Raw genomic sequence first — 13,640 nt, 5'->3', positions numbered from 1 at the left:
TGACTACACAGGAGTACAACTCAGACTTGAAAACAGTCCCTGCTTCACATTACATAACATTATGTCTTCAGTGAGTAACATACCTATTTGCCCTTGGATTGTGTTTAGCCAGCAGCCATGTTGACTTTGTCAGGGAATCACACAGAACGACATAACTCTAAGAACCATTCACGTAGAATTGGAATATAGTCCATTTAGTCAATTTATATCTGCAATGTTCTCTGACTGTTTTGTTCTGAGCAATTTAGGCATGTTCACTCAAATTCTATAATAATCCACATAATTTATGTAGCCTACAAGTAATGGAAGTTACATCTGAATATAGCTCATATTTCCAGAATTCAGAGAAATTACCTCTTATAAAAAGAGGTCCATTTTGATGCTTTTGGAGCCATAGGGGAGTGATTTGGGGGTTATTATTCTGCACAAAGCACAACCATTACAGAGGGACAGATGACGGGTTCATCCTGAATGGGCTACAGATGGTGGAGTCACAAGAAAATACCCACAGGTCAAAGGCATTTCATAGGATTTCGCAGTCTATTGATAGTGCATGCACGCAGGCATGTAACCTACAAAATGATGCATGATTAATAAGATATATTTTTCTACTTATACGACCAGACTAATGCGTGGCGCCTCGAGACGACATTCAGGCACTCAGTTACAATCACATCCTCTCATCCATTTCCGACGTGGGGAGGAGAGGCAGTTCAAACAATAAACACATCGTAGCCTAAATCGATAACAAAAAAATCTTATCCAATCGTAAAATATTGAAGCCATCGTTCATTTCCGTGAAGCCAATCCCCGTCTGTCTCTATGGTGTTTTATTTTTCAACAAGCTGACGAAAGCTCGGGTTTTTCCGTGTAGTAGCAATAAGAGCCGAGAGTCTTACACGCGCGAGGCATAGACATCAAGCGGTTTGGGTAACTCTGTACAATTGTTTTCTCTTACTGAACAAGGAGATAGGTATTTTGACAATGTTATCAGCTAATGAGGTATGTTTGTTGATTGTACATTTGTTTTGTCAGGTCTCAAAATAATATGCATTAAATAGCCATTATTCATTTTTTTTTAACAATGTAGGCTAACTTACATGTCAAATAGGCTATACAAACATTACATATTTTGTGTATTATTTTAATGAAAAATATCGTTATTCTTTTCTATGTTATTGTTGTCATTCCATTAGCTCGTGTCTGTTGGGACATTTCAAGTGCTTAAATTACCTCTTGGATTTATCCGTGTTTTGGAATGGGTAAGTTTGAGTGTTTGCAGAAACACATATTTGTTTTGCATGAAATAACTAAATGATAGAAAACACGTTTACAGTTGCCAGTCAATTTATTCATCATATGTATTAACGTTAGTGTCTGCGAAATATAGCATAGCAGTCATATTTAGGCTACATTTGCGCACTGAAATATAATTGCGCCTTTCATGTTTACCCAAGGGGTCTCATGTTTTTGCGAGTAAATCAGCGTTATAGCAGGCAATACTGTAAGTGTTTTGTTTACATTCATTTCCATTACTCTCAGGTGAAACTTTGAATTATCGTAATTGAGTTCTGTGTTGCTGATGATGTGTTACTATTTCTCAGACGAGTAACCGTCCCAGCGCGTGAACAAACTGCTTTACCGTGACCAACTAGTTCACGTTTATTTAAGTAATCGCTGCTCTGTTAGGTCTTCACCGGGAGGCTGGAGAACAACAACACCTAAAAACTAACCTTTTGCCTGAAAGAGATCGCAGTGAAGCAGGACAGAAAATGGATCATCCTACAGACAGTGAATCACGTGGCCTTGGCTTGTTATATAAATCAGGCAGACAGACATTGAGGAAATCAGTTATTGTTTGATTGAATGTTAGAATGGGAAAAACTAGTGACTTTGAGTGTGGTATGATCGATGGCCAGATCCAGAATCTCAGAAACAGCCACCCCCCTGAGCAACCATAGACACAACAGTGTCTATGGTTTACCAAGTGTGGTTTGACAAACAAACATTAAGTCAGTGGCAGTCCTGTGGGCAAAAAAAAGCTTGTTGATGAGAGAGGTCGAAGGACAATGAATCAAGTTAACAGGCGGGCCACAAACAGACAAATAGCGGTGCAGTACAACAGTGGTGTGCAGAACCACATCTCGGAATGCAACTCCTGCATCTCGGAATGCAACTCCTGCATCTTGGAATGCAACTCCTCAGTCGTGTCTCCGATGGGCTATTGCAGCAGACAATAGGAGGTTCCCCTCCTATTAGCTAAAAACAAGAAGAAGTGGATCCAGTGGGCACGCAATCACTAACACTGGACCATTGAGGAGTGCAAAAACATCACCTGGTCCAACAAATCCCAGTTCCTGTTGTGTCATGTTGATGGCAGAGTCAGGATTTGGCGTAAGCAGCACAAGTCCATAGACCCATCATTTCCCAACCACGAGCATAGTGACACACAGACATTTCACAACCACGAGCATAGTGACACACAGACATTTCCCAACCACGAGCATAGTGACACACAGACATTTCACAACCACAAGCATAGTGACACACAGACATTTCCCAACCACGAGCATAGTGACACACAGACATTTCCCAAACACGAGCATAGTGACACACAGACATTTCCCAAACACGAGCATAGTGACACACAGACATTTCACAACCACGAGCATAGTGACACACAGACATTTCCCAAACACGAGCATAGTGACACACAGACATTTCCCAACCACGAGCATAGTGACACACAGACAATCAACCCACTGCACACTGTGATTCTCAAGGGTGATTTAATTGATTCAGCTTTGTTAGTAGGAATGACCCCGGTCGGACAAAACAGAGATAACCTGGGTCATCTTCAGTATCTTTACTATTGCAGATTCTTATTAGCAGCTCTGATGGCAGTTGTCTTTGTCATTCTGCACATCATTTCATCATGAGGAGTGTGTTATTTGTCTTTGGCTAACAGTGCTTACAAATGCATGATAGGCAACAAATCATTACTCAAGTCATAGACCCAAATGTATTCAAGTTTTTTTAAATTGATTTTTAAAAAAAAATGTATTTGTTGTTTTTATCAATGTCAATCAAACAAGCGATAGCAGTCACATGATCTGCACAGCAACAAGACATGAACAAGAAGGGGGGTTTGGTACAGCAGCTCAAGTTACAACAATTGAGAGATAATATTACAAGAGGGGTATCTAACAAAGGTATTTGTTTTTGTAGCTGTGCCATGCAGCTTAGCTGTTGAAGATTTAACTGTCCTAGAAGATTTGAACCTTTTACTGCAGTGGGCTAAATCAGGGTCACATAGTATTTCTTGGTAGTCTTAAACAAATCTACTCTGAAACAAAACACCTAATACACATGGTTATTGTCTATATGTCAGATATAGAGTTGAAATGTATTAAACTTTAAGTTTGCGTCCCAATATTACAATTTATATACATCACAGAACACTGAAATATTATAACAAACTGTTTAACATAGAAACACCGGGAATTCCGTCTGTTTAAAAATAAATGTTTATTAATTATACTTTCTGAGTGATTTAAATATTGACTGGCATTCATCAGGCTGCACACTCAAGAGAAAGCTTCAAACTGTAACTAGTGCCTGCAACCTGGTTCAGGTTGTCAATCAACCTACCAGGGTAGTTACAAACAGCACAGGAATGAAATCATCAAGATTTAATGATAATCTCTTTACTAATGCTGACCAAATTTGTTTGAAAGCTGTATCCAAATCCATTAGATGTAGTGATCACAATATAGTAGCCATATCTAGGAAATCCAAAGTTACAAAGGCTGGGCCTAATATTGTGTATAAGAAGTCATACAATAAGTTTTGTAGTGATTCCTATGTTGATGATGTGAATATTATTTGTTGGTCAGTGTGTAATGATGAGCAACCATACAGACCTGGGTTTGATCCCAGGCTGTGTCACAGTTGGCCGTGACCTGGAGACGCATGAGGCGGTGCGCAATTGGCCCAGCGTCGGGTTTGGCCGGCCGAGATTTCCTTGTCCCATCACGCTCAAGCGACTCCTTGTGACGGGCCAGGCATCTGCAAGCTGACTTCGATCGCCAGCTGGATGGTGTTTCCGCCGACACATTGGTGCGGCCGGCTTCCGGGTTAAGAAGTGTGTCAAGAAGCAGTGCGGCTTGGCAAGATCGTGTTTCGGAGGATGCATGGCTCTTGACCTTCGCCTCTCCTGAGTCCATAGGGGAGTTGCAGCGATGGGACAAGACTATAACTACCAATTGGATATCACAAAATTGGGGAGAAAAAAAGATAATCGCATGGTATGCTGTTGCCGTAAAGCCTTTTTGAAATCTGACACCGTGGTTGGATTAACAAAAAGTTCATATTTAAACCAATGTATAACACTTGTATGTTTTATTAATTCTTCAAATGTGTATTTCTGTTTTTGAATTTGGCGCGCGCTGCAATTTCACTGGATGTTGGCCAGGTGGGATGCTACCGTCGCACACCCCCTAGAGAGGTTAAGCCTACTATTTCCCTACCTAAGAATAGTAAATCCTCCTTATCTGGCTCAAATAGCCGAGCAATCAGCCTGTTACCAACTCGTAGTAAACTTTTGGAAAGCAAAATTAGGTATAATCAGGAATTCCCAAGGGCAGCTGTCTAGGCCCCTTACTTTTTTCAATCTTTACTGACGACATGCCACTGGCTTTGAGTGTCTATGTATGCGGATGACTCAACACTATACACGTCGGCTACCACAGTGACTGAAATGTCAGCAATACTCAACAAAGAGCTGCAGTTAGTTTCAGAATGGGTGGCAAGGAATAAGTTGGTCCTAAATATTTAAAAAACTTAAATCATTGTATTTGGGACAAATCATTCACTAATCCCCAACTAAATCTTGTAATGAATAATGTGGAAATTTAGCAAGTTGAGAAGACTAAACTGCTTGGAGTAACCTTGGATTGTAAACTGTCATGGTCGAAACATATTGATAGAACAATAGCTAGAATGGAGAGATGTCTGTCTATAATTTTGTACCTTTATTTAACTAGGAAAAGCCCATTGAGATCTTGAGTTGATTTTTCAGGCGAGACCTGGCCAAGAAGGCAGCAACAATCAATACATTACAGAATTAAAACATATAACAATACAACAACATGATCCAGCCTAAAAAAATATTTACAATCCTCTGTAACAGAGTCTCCCATCAACAGTTGTATTATACAGCATCCACCTTCACATCAAAAGTGTTTGCTTCTGTAGACAGTATCAGGGTCATTCAAACATAAAAACACTTACAACTGTGTTCACAAGAATCAAACGGACAGACTGATTGGCTGCTAACTTGGATAATAAAGTACTCCTCTGCATTCTTAACAGTGCTATCAACAAGGCAGCTCCTAGTTGTGTCACACCTGGCGCTACTGATCAGTCGTGTGGTCAGGTGCCACAAAGAGGGACTTAGGAAAATTGCAATTGGCTCAGATCAGGGTAGCACGGCTGGCCCTTGGATGTACACAGAGAGCTAATATTAATAATATGCATGTCAATCTCTCCTGGCTGAAAGTGGAAGAGAGATTGACTTCATCACTACTTGTATTTGTGTGAGGTATTGACATGTTGAATGCACCAAGCTGTCTGTTTGAACTACTGGCACACAGCTCAAACACCCATGCATACCCCGCAAGACATGGCACAGACGTCTCTTCACAGTCCCCAAGTCCAGAACAGCCTATGGGAGGCGCACAGTACTACATAGAGCCATGACTTCATGGAACTCTATTACATATAAAGTAACTCATGCCAGCAGTAACATTTGATTAAAAAAATGTATACAAATAGACCTTATGGAACAGCGGGGACTGTGAAGCAACACAAACATAGACACATGCACACAATCTCACGATAACACTATATACACATGTACACATAGATGTTGTGTTATAGAAATCTGGTAGCAGAGTAGAGGCCTGAAGGCATACACTTAATATATTGTGAAATCTGTTATGAATTGTAATGTTTTTAAAATGAATAGCTTCCTTAATTTTGATGGACCCCAGGAAGACTTACCATTTACCACGCTGCGTGTTGGTCTGATCTTGACTACTCTCCCCCAGACGAAGAGGAGAATCGTTACAAAGCATGTACAGTGTAGTAGAGGAAACTTGTTCTGACTTATTTTGAAATTGATGAAGAGTCATGGTTGTTTGTTCAGTTTGTTGATGAGCCGCTCACATTCAATCTGATGGGTTTAGGTCCGTGCTGACATTTACATTACCAATGACATTTTAAAAACACAATTGTGTTGTCCTGCACACAACGGCACCAATCTTTATGTCTGTATGATCTATTTGTGGATGATTATTCCAGAGTTATATGTGGTCCATAACCTTTCCAGTAGAGATGGATGTATGGGTCATCTCCCATACATTTCAGAATCTGCAGCTGTGGCTCTCTGGCACATGTGCCCGAGTGGTGCAGTGGTCTAAGGCACTGCATCTCAGTGCAAGAGGTGTCACTGCAGTATCTGGTTTGAATCCAGGCTGCATCACATCCAGCCGTGATTGGGAGTCCCATAGGACGGCGCACAATTGGCCCAGCGTTCTCGGGGTAGGCCGTCATTGTAATTAAGAAACTGACTTGCCTAGTTAAATAAAGGTTACTTTAATTTTTTTATTGTCAGTATCTGGCACACAAGTCTCCAAACAGCTGTAAATTTCTCCCTCCCAAGTCATGCAGAAGCTGGCCTTTGATATGTGCGTGTGTGTGTTGTGTGTGTGCATGTGTGGGCATCCTAATACTGAACTAGTTGTATTAGTGTACAGTCACTGTCTTGCCTGCAGCATAGCGCTCTTGTGTCAGATGATAGGTTTCTTTCAGAATACTGACAGCTGACAAACAAATATGTATTTGTGTCAGATGTCAGTATAGTATCTGTGACTTCAAATATTTGATACAACTTTCTCAGGTGCCTCAACCAGACACAATTGTATTGTTTTCATAGGACAGCGTATAGGTAATGCTCAAGAAAACAGAACCTTACACAAGTTGGGATTTCTCTATTTTTATTTCACAAATGGTGCTGAATAAGAGGAATTGCCATTTCAGATAATAATTGTTATTGAATGTCTGGGAAATGTGAGAAAAAATATGCACCTTCTCAAGGGAGTATTAATCTATCTGTCTGTCTGTCTGTCTGTCTCTCTGTCTCTCTGTCTCTCTCTCTCTGTGTCTCTCTCTCTGTGTCTCTCTCTCTCTGTCTCTCTCTCTCTGTCTCTCTGTGTCTCTGTGTCTCTGTGTCTTTCTCTCTCTGTCTCCCCTTATCGTTCTCTCTCTGTCTCTCTCTCTGCCTCTCTCTTGTCTCTTTCTCTCTCTCGCTCTCTCATACCTCCCTGGACATTAGCAAATGTCAGATCATGTCAATTTCCAAAGCTTCAAGAAACACTATCTGGCTTCAAACCTACAAGATCAACAGAATGCAAAGCAAAATGAACTCTTCAGTTCCAATCCAATGTCATAAGGCCCATGTGGATGCAGCTTTAGGCTGGAATCTAGCCCTGCTAACCCTAACCCACCAGGTCAGAGAGGAGCTCACGTCCCTCCCTGGCCTGGGCTCGGCTCTGTCTGCGAGTCAGACAGGAGAAGGACAGCCTGTCCCATCCTGTTTGCTCGGAGGGCCCAATGTCAGAGCCAGGGGCAGAAATCAAGCCCAACGCTACTCACTCAGTGAGTGAAACTCTACAGGGAAAAGTTTGAAGCGCGTAATGGTCTGGTGTTGCTTTTTCTCCATAGACGGAGTACCAACTTCGTAGTTCTGTAACATCATACACCATTGTGTGAACAGACTTTTGTGTCTCGTTTGTGTCTCGTCTCTTTAGTAAAACAGAAAGAATTTCACTTGCACAGTAATATGGATGTAAAGTGGCGTTTTGCTAAAAGAGTCAACTCTTACATATAGTATAACTAACACTCACTCATAGGTTTTTGCACAAACATTCACTGTCACGTACACTCACAGACCCATTGATTGTCCCAATACACACAAAGAATAACTGCTGTCCCACCATCCACGCACACAAACACTTGTTTGGATTGTACCACTGCTGGGTGTGGAGGCGTACTAACACACACACACAAACACAGTCAAATCATATTACTGTTTGATGGCTGAGGCTGACTAACTGCACTGCTGTGTAGCCATGGAAACCCCAAGGGGAGAAGAGGAGCATGAAGAAGCACTGTTATAAAAATACATTGCGATTGTCTGCCTGCTTATGGTCAGTCAAGCTTACAGGGAGATGGGTGGGGGGATTTAGCAGGGGAGATAGGGAGAGAGGGTCATAGGTTAGACAGGGAACAAACCATTCACCATGTAGGGAGATCAACTGCCATGAGAACTTGATTCTACCATAATGTATTAATCAGGACTGTTATCACAGTGTGTGTTGGGTTAGTTATGCCCCTTAAAAGTACAGTATTACATATCTAAGATGGTCCTCTTTCAAGACTAGATAGGTAGAAAGAGAGGATGATATACAAAATAGGATATTATTGAAATTGTAGGCTCACCACGGCCCAAGACCATTTAAAGAATACATATTTTTACCAAAATAGATCCATTTGTAGCTTCCTAACTAGTCAATGGTAACATTGTTAATTTGTGTCCCGTGGATCGTGGATCAAAACATGTAATGGGCTGCAGACATGGTCCACATTTCTGCAGTCGTAAAGAGAGAAGATTTCAGGCTTTTTGTTCCCAAAGTGGGCCTAACGTCTTTAATAGAACAGGTGGATAGCAGCATCTATAGTGCCTGAGGGAACCTAAGTGTAGCTGATGAATGCTGTGCTTAGGCTCCTCAGTGATACTGACTGAGTGAATACAGTGTCCTTATCATACGCTCCACCTGTACTACACACTTAACGATCCCTCTAGCACCCCCTCACGCGTTCTCTTCTTCTCACTATTTGAATTTCACCTCATCCTCCGTTCTCACTCTTGCTTTCGTTCTATTCTCGTTGAGTCCATGAGCCCATCCTAGCCGTCTTTCTCATATATTTATCTCATGTATGTTTTCATGGGGGGTTAGGGATGTATCTTCTTGTGTGTACTGTATGTGTAACTGATGGGGTAATCTGTGTGGATATAATTTCATTTAGAAGGACAAAAGAATATAAATCATTCCCCGGCCCTCATTCTAGCCTCTTTCCCAGTGTTCTCCCAGTCTCCATCCGAGCCCACATCCAGGCTTCTCTACCAGGCCTTATCCCTCCCCCAGGAGCCCAGCTGGGAGAGACTGATATACACACAGGCGCGGGGCTTAGCACACACTCCCCTTCACAATGACACACTCGCCTGTTCAAAGGCCTCCACTATAAACGAGAGTGGTAAATGACTGAAATCATAGGGAATGGAGGCAGCTGCAGGAAAGAGAGGGGGGGAATGAGTTGGGCCCGGAGGTATTTTACCCTAATGTGAGTTTAGAATTGCTCTCTCTCTGTCTCTCTCACTCTCTCTCTTGTTGTGTTTATGTGTGTATGTGAAATGTGTCTAACTGTGTGTGTGTGTGTGCGCATGGTTGGGCAGGTTACTTGATAAATGTAATCCGTTACTGATTACAGTTGCATGAAAAATAAAGTAATCGTTAATGTAATCTGATTACTTTTTGATTACTTAAAACATTTAAAAACATATTTTTTTAAATACATATTTTAAAATGTTTAAAACATTTTGTTGTATTTCCCATTTGGGGTCTAGTGTGGGTGCATAGCCTAAAGATCCTTTAATTCACGTATGTGTAAGAGCATACGTCAGGGTAGCCTAGTGGTTAGAGTGTTGGACTAGTAACCGGAAGGTTGTGAGTTCAAACCCCCGAGCTGACAAGGTACAAATCTGTCGTTCTGCCCCTGAACAGGCAGTTAACCCACTGTTCCCAGGCCGTCATTGAAAATAAGAGTTTGTTCTTAACTGACTTGCCTGGTTAAATAAAGGTAAAATAAAAAAATAAAAAAAATAGTCACAGGGTCCCATACTAACATTTACAGTTGGTCGCACTACAATTGCAATGGGGTCACATAATAAATAAATAGTAGCCTTATTACATTATAAAATCATTCAAAGTGTTTCATTAATACGTGTATTAGACTACTAAAATTGTATTATTCAAGCACAAAAGCATGATTCCATATATTTTTATGTGCAACCTAAACCAGTGACTGTCATGAATTTGGGTTTTGACAACTAGGAAATTGTTATTATTTTAGTATCAAAATAGGGGTCCAGAATTTTCAGATGTTTTTGTTAAATTGAGATTAATTTGTCTACATCTATTTGGGGACTAATATCACATAGGCTAATTCATCTGGGGCTAGTTAATCACCTTAAGGAGTGGTTAGCTAGATCGCTAACTCTAAATATAGCCTAATATCACTGATAGTTAGCTGTTTAATTGATATCTAACAATAACTATCATGTATCGGCCTATGCACTGTCACGTTCTGACCATCGTTCGTGGCAGAGCCAGTACGCAGAGCCATATTAGCTTCACGGTTTTGTTGTTTTGTTCAGTATTTCTTTGATTAAAGAAGTATGTACGCTTACCACGCTACGCCTTGGTCTCCTCTATACGACGACCATGACAATACGGAATATTATCAAGTGCTTCTCAAAGATTCCCTCTGGTTGTCAAACTAGCAATAACTTGCAATAACAGAAAAAATGGCTGACTTAAATGACATGCCACAGAATGCTGCGGCAGCACGCAAGGTGTGCCGCAGTATGACGCAACTTTTAAAGGAGGAACCACTAGCTTTTTATAATAGATATGTCAGAGTACCATTTGGAAATGTTCTTGAGAATAGATCTTTCAGAGTACCATTGTTCTTAGATTGGATGCGTTTACCAATCTAATTGGTCTTTAGTTTGTAGATTTCTTTAACCATTTCAACATGTAGCTACTGCTACATGCTCTCTGGTCTTGACCTTTGGTAATGTAGTTGTTTAAAGCATTTTGCGACATCTGGCTCATGCCTTAGTCTGCTTGGTCTATAGAGTGGCAGCCATTTCAACGTGGGGACCGCATCCCTGCGTTATCTTGACTAAATGTACATTTTGTCACAAGTCCTTTTATTAACTCTGTGGAAAGGGGCATTCAATGATGTTTGGCTATAATATCTGTGCTCATGATGGTGTGGCCACTGACTGGATAATCTTTACATAATTTTTTTTTTAAATTCTCATTTAGAATCCTAAAGTCACATTTCATCCTCTCACAAATAGGTTCATATTTAATCTTATGTTATTTTATTTTACTAGGCAAGTCAGTTAACCTCTAGCGACGAGCAATCCCGTATCCGGGAGCGTAATCATAGCCTCAAGCTCATTACCATAACGCAACGTTTCCTATTTATGAAAATCGCAAATGAAATGAAATACTGTAAATATATTGAAACACAAGCTTAGCCTTTTGTTAACAACACTGTCATCTCAGATTTTCAAAATATGCTTTTCAACCAAAGCTACACAAGCATTTGTGTAAGAGTATTGATAGCCTAGCATAGCTTTAAGCCTAGCATTCAGCAGGCAACATTTTCACAAAAACAAGAAAAGCATTCAAATAAAATAATTTACCTTTGAAGAACTTCGGATGTTTTCAATGACGAGACTCTTAGTTAGATAGCAAATGTTCATTTTTTCCAAAAATATTATTTTTGTAGACGAAATAGCTCCGTTTTGTTCATCACGTTTGGCTAAGAAAAATACCGGAAAATGCAGTCACTTACAACGCCAAACTTTTTTCCAAATTAGCTCCATAATATCAACAGAAACATGGCAAACGTTGTTTAGAATCAATCCTCAAGGTGTTTTTCACATATCTATTCGATAATCTATCAGTGGTGGCAGCTGGCTTCTCAACAGAAGCAAACAGAAAAATACTGCAGCTGGAGATTACGCAATAATTGCAACGGCGGACACCAAGCGACCACCTGGTAGATGTAGTCTCTTATGGTAAATCTTCCAATGATATGCCTACAAATACGTCACAATGCTGTAGACACCTTGGGGAAAACGTGGAAAACGTAAGCTGACTCCTAGCTCCTTCACAGCCATATAAGGAGTCATTGGAATGAGGCGGTTTCAAAAAATGTGGCACTTCCTGATTGGATTTTTATCTGGGTTTCGCCTGTAACATCAGTTCTGTGGCACTCACAGACAATATCTTTGCAGTTTTGGAAATGTCAGAGTATTTTCTTTCCAAAGCTGTCAATTATATGCATAGTCGAGCATCTTTTCGTGACAGAATATCTTGTTTAAAACGGGAACGTTTTTCATCCAAAAATTAAAAGTGCGCCCCCTATATCGAAGAAGTTAAAACTTGTGAACGCCACCCCCCCCCCCCCCCCCCCCGTTCAGCTCAAACATATTTATATTAGACCACCACCGAAACGAAGACAAGAGGCAGCCATTTTGTCCCAGAAAATATACAATTATAAAAGCAGGATTAAAAAATAAATCATTCACTAACCTTTTGAAAATCTTCATCAGATGACAGTAATAGGACATGTTACACAGTACTTTTTTTTTTTCAATATTATGCCATTTATATCCATAAATGTCAATTTACATTGAATTCATGTTCAGAAAATACTCAAAAATGTCCGCAGAAAATGTAGGTAGCGCCGCAAGATAACGTAAATAGACATCATAAACTTTGACTAAATATACATGTTCTACATATAGTTAGAAAGATACACTGCTTCTTAATGCAATCGCTTTGTTACATTTATTTTTAACGTTACAGAAATCGGTCACTATTCAATATTCTGAGATGGCGCTCAGATATAAGCTATATTTCTACGCTATGTTGGAGTCAACAGAAACACAGATTTCAGCATAAATATTCCCTTACCTTTGATGGTCTTCGTTCAGAATGTACTGGAAGGGTTCATACTTACCCAAAACATCATTTGGTTTCAAGTCTTGCGTCTTTGTATTAGCTACTGCTAATAACATCAGCTGAAATGCACCCAAAATGTCCTCTGGTCCGGAAAAGTTGCGCATCAAAACTTCAAAATTACATATTATATGTCGACTAAACAGGTCAAACTAAGTGCAGAACCAAGCTTTAGGATGTTATAAACATAGAAAACAATTTTCTATTCAACCGGTCATTGTTTGTCCTTCTCCGGAGTGCTGGAAGGAATGGCTGGGACCAATTCGCGCCCTAACGCACAGGTATTTTCTTGCGGCACTCACTCAATTCACTCCCATAGGGCCAATTCTCGCGGGATTTGAACGATTAAACACTCTACTGAATGAGGACATCTAGTGGAAGACATAGAAAGTGTCCCCAGATCCATAGCTGGTTGGGAAGGGTGGGGGCGATGACGTCAAAGTTGCCCCAACTTTCATGACCACAAAACTAGTTTGGAAGAATGCCTGCCCTGTGAGTTCTGCTATACTTACAGACATAATTCCAACGGTTTTAGAAGCTTTAGAGTGTTTTCTATCCAATAATTATTATTATATGCATATATTAGCATTTTTGACTGTTTTTTTTTCAGTTTACTATGGGCACGCAATTTCTCCAAAGGGGGCAGTAGTCAGCCATATCTTTAACAGGTTTTAACTGCCTTGTTCAGGAGCAGAA

At 40.4% G+C, this 13,640-nt stretch overlaps 1 protein-coding gene across 1 annotated transcript in view; it reads left to right on the top strand.

The window, feature by feature from the left end:
- Window positions 1-538: 538 nt before the first annotated feature.
- Window positions 539-13,640, top strand: part of LOC110527973 (synaptoporin) — a 28,307-nt gene continuing 15,205 nt past the window's right edge. The window contains exons 1-2 of the mRNA XM_021609629.3: window positions 539-1,002; window positions 1,197-1,262. Coding sequence (XP_021465304.1) covers window positions 985-1,002; window positions 1,197-1,262 — 84 coding nt within the window. The 5' untranslated portion in view covers window positions 539-984. The remainder of the gene's footprint in view (window positions 1,003-1,196; window positions 1,263-13,640) is intronic.

This window comes from Oncorhynchus mykiss, chromosome 7 (genome assembly GCF_057628025.1).
Source record: "Oncorhynchus mykiss isolate SJ-2025 chromosome 7, ASM5762802v1, whole genome shotgun sequence".
Taxonomy (NCBI): Eukaryota; Metazoa; Chordata; class Actinopteri; order Salmoniformes; family Salmonidae; genus Oncorhynchus; species Oncorhynchus mykiss.
The sequence above is the reverse complement of the archived record's forward strand: the minus strand, read 5'-3'. Positions and strand labels throughout refer to the sequence as shown.